Source organism: Mugil cephalus, chromosome 16 (genome assembly GCF_022458985.1).
Source record: "Mugil cephalus isolate CIBA_MC_2020 chromosome 16, CIBA_Mcephalus_1.1, whole genome shotgun sequence".
Taxonomy (NCBI): domain Eukaryota; kingdom Metazoa; phylum Chordata; class Actinopteri; order Mugiliformes; family Mugilidae; genus Mugil; species Mugil cephalus.
Window position 1 is genome coordinate 7,936,611 of NC_061785.1, and position 5,724 is coordinate 7,942,334.

General features: G+C 41.4%; 1 protein-coding gene across 1 annotated transcript; it reads right to left on the reverse strand.

The window, feature by feature from the left end:
- Positions 1–1,210: 1,210 nt before the first annotated feature.
- Positions 1,211–3,142, reverse strand: LOC125022469 (clarin-3). Its single transcript, XM_047609146.1, has 3 exons — positions 2,756–3,142; positions 2,300–2,482; positions 1,211–2,198 (listed from the first exon to the last, which is right to left on the reverse strand). The coding sequence occupies exons 1-3, from the start codon at positions 2,985–2,987 to the stop codon at positions 1,921–1,923; spliced, it is 693 nt and encodes a 230-aa protein (XP_047465102.1). The 5' UTR covers positions 2,988–3,142; the 3' UTR covers positions 1,211–1,920.
- Between the last annotated feature and the right edge of the window lie 2,582 nt (positions 3,143–5,724).

Sequence of the window (5,724 nt, forward strand, 5' to 3'; positions counted from 1 at the left end):
CGTTGCGAGGCTGAGAGGTGCTGGAAAGGGCATGTCCAAACAGACTTAAAGGCCCTGAGTGATGGGGACACGGGAAAAGGTAACGGGACACCTCGGCCCGGCTCTCATGTCAACGCAGCCATGTGAATCACAGCTGCGAGAGCGTCTGAAGATCCGGGAGACAATAGACGCCGACTCTCAGCGAGATCTATGCGAGCTCCTGCAGAAGAATCAGCGCGGTTTGTTTCCATCACTGTATTTGTCAGCGTTTGGTTGTGGGCCCCCCCCCCCCTTTGAAATGGATTAAACAGATCTGTAATAAATCTTTATCTCTCACCGGGGCTTTTCCACGCTGATCCACCACGGAAGAGAACCCAGTTAAGATGCATCCGTCAGGTTTAAAGGGCTCAACTTAAAGCACTGCTTCTATCGTGAGCCATGAATTGATGACGGTAAAGTAATGTAATCCATGCAGCCTATGTCAGGTGGTTGAGACGGTCCTACCCCAGGAGGCACATGTGTATATTATATGTGGAACCCTAATGAAGTAGATAAACTAATCTGAAGAGAGTTGTGTACACCAATCAGGCATAACATTATGACCATCTTGTCAAAGTTCTGTTGTCCACCTAAACCAGACCAGGCACCCGAGAACAAAACCTGCAAAACAGCACAAAGTTTTGACCTGGCCTCCAAATTCACTAGATCCTAAACTGATCAAGTATCTGTGGGATGATCCACAGAAGCTCCTCCTCTCAAGAGCACCCAAAGGCCCCCACTAACAACAACCTGTTGCCAGACACCGCAGGACGATGGCTCAGAAAGAGGCACAAGGGAGACCTGCAGTATATTAGAATAGGATAATGCAATGCCTGATCGGCGTTGAGCTGTCAGCTCCATAACTGCTTTTTCACAGGGGCAAGAGAATATCTAAGCTGCCGCCGGTCAAAAAGGTGGGGTACATCCTGCCCAGGTTACAAGTCTATCACAGAGCACTTTAATATAATTCAAATTGTTAAGTGATAAATAATATCTGTAAGGTTACAGATGACAAAAAAGCCGGGAGCTACTGATCTGTTCCAGGCCTGGAGTTTACGAGTCATGGGAAAATCTGTGAGAATCTCTGTGTGCCCCCAACGCTCCCTCCTGGAGATTTAAGACAAATGACGACTTTTTTTACTTTACGCTCTGTTTTTCATTTATCACAGAAATCAAAAGGCCGAGAAGGAAACCAAGTTATTCTCTTTTATTCCTGTACTTTATGAGTTGAAATATACAGTACTTTTCCATTTACATCATCTCATTGATAGGGGGCAGCAGACATCAGGGAATCTCCCGAGGCACTCCTTTTGAAAAGTCAACCTTTGGATTATGTTCAACAGACTTCCACATTAACTTATTTCTTAACCTGTATACTTTGAGTAAATCTTTAACAATAAATTACAGAAATACAAATAAAGGTGGGCTGTAAAGTTTTTCATATCCATCCTAAAAAAGGAATACGAAGCCGAAACCAATGGATTTTTATTTTACTGTTTGATGATTCGAGTCTTCCTATTATGGTGTTATGAGCAAAAAACTCACATGTGATCATATTAAACCAAAAAAAAAAAAAATAAAAAATGTACACAGAATAAATAGCTTTAGTTTAAGCTCATAAAGATGAAACCAATTCATTTGCTGCATCAGCAAGTACTTTCTTATGTGATGACAATTATGAATAAAACATTGAAATGATACCACGGCTGCTCGTTAGAACGTGATATTGTGAATTGTTTGATCAAACTCCTTCCCTCTTTCTTTCCAAATGCCACAAATCAACTCCAGCTGCTTATACACCGCAGACACGTCTGCGCTTTGCTGTCCATACCTACAAGCTGCAGTCGTCCATTACAGCGTGTTTCTTCATAAAAGTCTTGATCGGCGATCGTCGCCGTAACACTAATACATCATTATCTCCTTGGGAGCGTCCTGCGTGGGCCTCTGCTGCTGCGTCCTCTGTGTGTAGGCCGCGTGGTCGTACAAGTAGATCAGGAGGATGGCAACAAGAGAGAGCACCGTGTACGGGATGACCAGGTAGAATCCCAGCAGCATTTGTGTAGACTTTTCGTGCAGCGTTACTTGGAGGCTCCCGGTGGAGCTCTTCGCCAGCTCTTCAGCCATGTCGGTCGCAGAGATGTTCACCGCAAACAAGATGAGGCCCAACACGGACAGGCAAGCTGCAGGGGAAGTAATAACGTCACAAAGAGAGGAGGAGGACGTATTTACCTGAAATTATACACCTGATTCATCGTGATCCTTTAACGTTTGTGTCACTTACCGCTGAGGGAACTGCAGACGTAGATGGCTGTTGGCCCCATGTAGGTCTCGTAAGGGTTGCTGACGCTGTTGTAGAGCGAGACAAGGATGGTGATGGCGGAGCACACCAGAGACAGCACCAACAGGAACAAAACCAAAGAGTGCAGCACCACAGGGGTTGTTGATCCCAACAGCCGAGGAATCACTACACAAACACACAACCATGCAGTACAAGACATCTAAGCGCAACCCCAAATAAAACCCTTTAATCCTCGCTTTTCCCCCCCTTATTTTCCTAGAACTTTTGACAGAAGACAAATTGCAGACATCCTTTCATCATCAAGAGTAAAATTATGTTTGCAAAAAACATGCTGCTGTCATGTAGGTCTGAGGCAGAAATCAAAACTTGCGACGACAAAATCAGCCTTGCTAGGCTTGAAAGTGAGAAAATATATTTGTTCTCATTTCGGCAACTTACCATCAAAATTTTCTGAAGTTCCAAAATGTGGGCAGGAGAATCTCTGCAATGACCCTCTGAAAAGCTTAAGCATGACCACAGCAGATCCATTGCCTACAACGGTATCCATCCCTGAGCACCTTATGGCCGTCTCAGACCACTGCTGTGACATGCCGTACCCAATTATCCCAACAGCTATGGCAGTGGCCAGTGCACTGCCCAAGTAATACAGAATCTTCGTTAAGGAGGGCATTGTTGCTGTATTCCAGTGGCGTTCGTTCAGCCTAAATCCTTCTTCTCCTCTGTAAAGCTATGGTGAAGCAGATCAGGTCAGATCAGGATCCCGTGGTGAGTATGAGTTACCTTCCTGGGTGGAGTGAAATGTGAACTGCTGGCCATAAACCCACTCGTTTATGGCTGTGACCTTTGTTTGAGAGGAAAACACAAAGCTGTTTTCACCATCGTTTTAGAGGCCTTCGCCCTGTGATCTAACACAAGAAACTCATACTGGTTTGCAACATGCAGGAGGGCTCAATGGATATTGGATCAGTGCTGAAGTGAAAAAAGGAACTTCACGACGTGTAAAAAACACATGTAAAAAAAACATGTGTAAGAAACACGTTTTTGTGACAATTTCAAAAAGCAACTGTGTTTGCTCTTTGATTGAAAGTCCAGTTCTTGATATCACAGGACCATAAAAGTGAATGAAGATTAATTATTTACCTTGGTGACAAAAAAAATTTACTGGAAGACACTATCTAGTCAACAGTTAGTTATCTGCGAAGCACTAAAGCCATAACAGGTGCTGAAGTCATTTCAGTAAGACACATTCGTGATTCGACTATTTAAAGGGTATTAGTACAAATTATACTGCATTCATGAGGAAGATAACAGAGAATACAACTCACTGTGCACTTGTATCCCAGATGTTTTCTTCCATTGATTTATGGAACAAAACAAAGCTGCTTTAAGAGACCAGACAGAATCAATGCAACTCTAAACCACCAGAAGCTCCTGTAATGACAGATAGACGCAGCAACAATCAAGGAAATCTGTTCAATTTTTGACATATTTTTCCAACCCTTCAAAACTGTGACATACACTGATCAGGCATCAAAACTGGGGGTGCCTAGCCTAGTCTAGGTGGGTGTTATGGCTAAGTAACATCCACATGAATACCAGGTCAGCGTTTTCCCGGTATAACACTAAATCGTCTCAAGATGGTCAATGATTACTTCTCCTGTCAGTGGCCATAATGTAATGACTGATCAGTGCAGCAGATCAGAAGACTTCTTGTATGTAGTAATCACATTTATGTAACAGAGGGTATGCACTGACGTCACTGCCACCCTTAGCCCCCCCCCCCCCCGCGTGGCATAAACGGAGTGAAATGTAGCGCTAAATACGGAGACAGGGAAAAATGTGGCTTATCAAATCAAATTAAGGACAAGTGGGCTCGACAATGATCAACACGAACAAAAGTGGATTAGCCCCGGTTTCAGTTAATTTAAATTAGTTTTAGGTCATTTCAGTTATGATGAATGTAAGTTAGCTAAGTAAAACATGCTAATGCTAAGAGCTTTAGAAGTAACAATAGCCATACAATACTGTAAATTAGCTTAAAAGGGGCGATGAGAAGTGATCGTAAATATTCAGTTTATTGTTTGAGATGAGATAGTTACTGTTGGACGTAACTACGCCAAAACGACAACATCCACAAACTTATCTGACAGCCCTCCAGAACGTAACTTAAGAAGTAACACAAGGTCTGACTTAATCAAAAAGATGATAACAACAATAACAATATTTTTACAATTTCTGTAAAAATATATCTCTGAGTGGTTTTCAAATTCTGTCGGTATACGGCCAATCGCTCAACAGCTCTTTTAGATGCCAAAGCCTATGATTCAAATAATGCTGCTAATCTCAACTGTCACTTTTTGCCACTCAGTGACCGTAACCATGGAGACGTCCGCTGGCTGTGACGTCACGTTCTCTCACATTAGTGCAGTTTGTTAAAAGCTGTGGCCCAAATTCTTTCCCTGAAGCACACTGTAACTTAAAATATACCCGTGGTTCGGCTATCACTCAGCCACTTGTTTAGAAGTATATTTTTGCTTTCTAATGTACTTCTTTTAACACAGGCCGTTTAGGTCTGTGCTCAGTCCACCATTGATCAATTAATAGTTTTATGTAACAGATAATTAACTAGTTATTTTCATTGCCTTCACGAAGTTTTTTAGTTATATATTTATTTATTTTCATTATTATTACTCTGAACTGCTGAAATGTTGGCACTAATACTGGAACTAATAAAAAACAGTCCATGTGAATGCCAGGTCCAAATGAGATGTCACATGATGTAATTTATTTCACCTGTCCGTGGACACAATGCTGTGGCAGTGTGTTTGGATGTTGTTACAAGAGCAAATAGTTCATAATATCAGGGAATCAGAATCACTTTATTGATCCCAGGGGGAATTTACTTTTCATTACAGCAGCTCCTGTTTAAAGTGTACCAGTGTAAAGAACAAAGAGCAATGTAGGCAATATGAATAAGTAAGAGTAAGTAGACAATTATAGTAAGTATCCAGCATCAATGCAAAAAAATATAAGGAATATGTATAACAATATGTACAAATAAGTGAACCTGTGTTCCGAGCTGTTGCTCTATAATGACATTGAATATGAGGCATTGCACAGCGGGAAATTATTGCACAGAAATTATTGCCCATGGTGAGTCCAGAGTACAATATTATATAAGGAAATATGTACAAGTATATGAAAATAAAGTGCACATGAGTTATTGTACACTATCAAAAATTACATCTGGTTCTATCAGAAAAGATTATTTTGCTTTACACAGTTTTATACACGTGTACATTTACTATGTACTTAGGATGATTATTAATATGTGTATTTTCTCCTTTTGGTCTTTAAAATATAAATTCATATAACTCCAGGCCTACATGGTGCAGTTCCTCTCATGC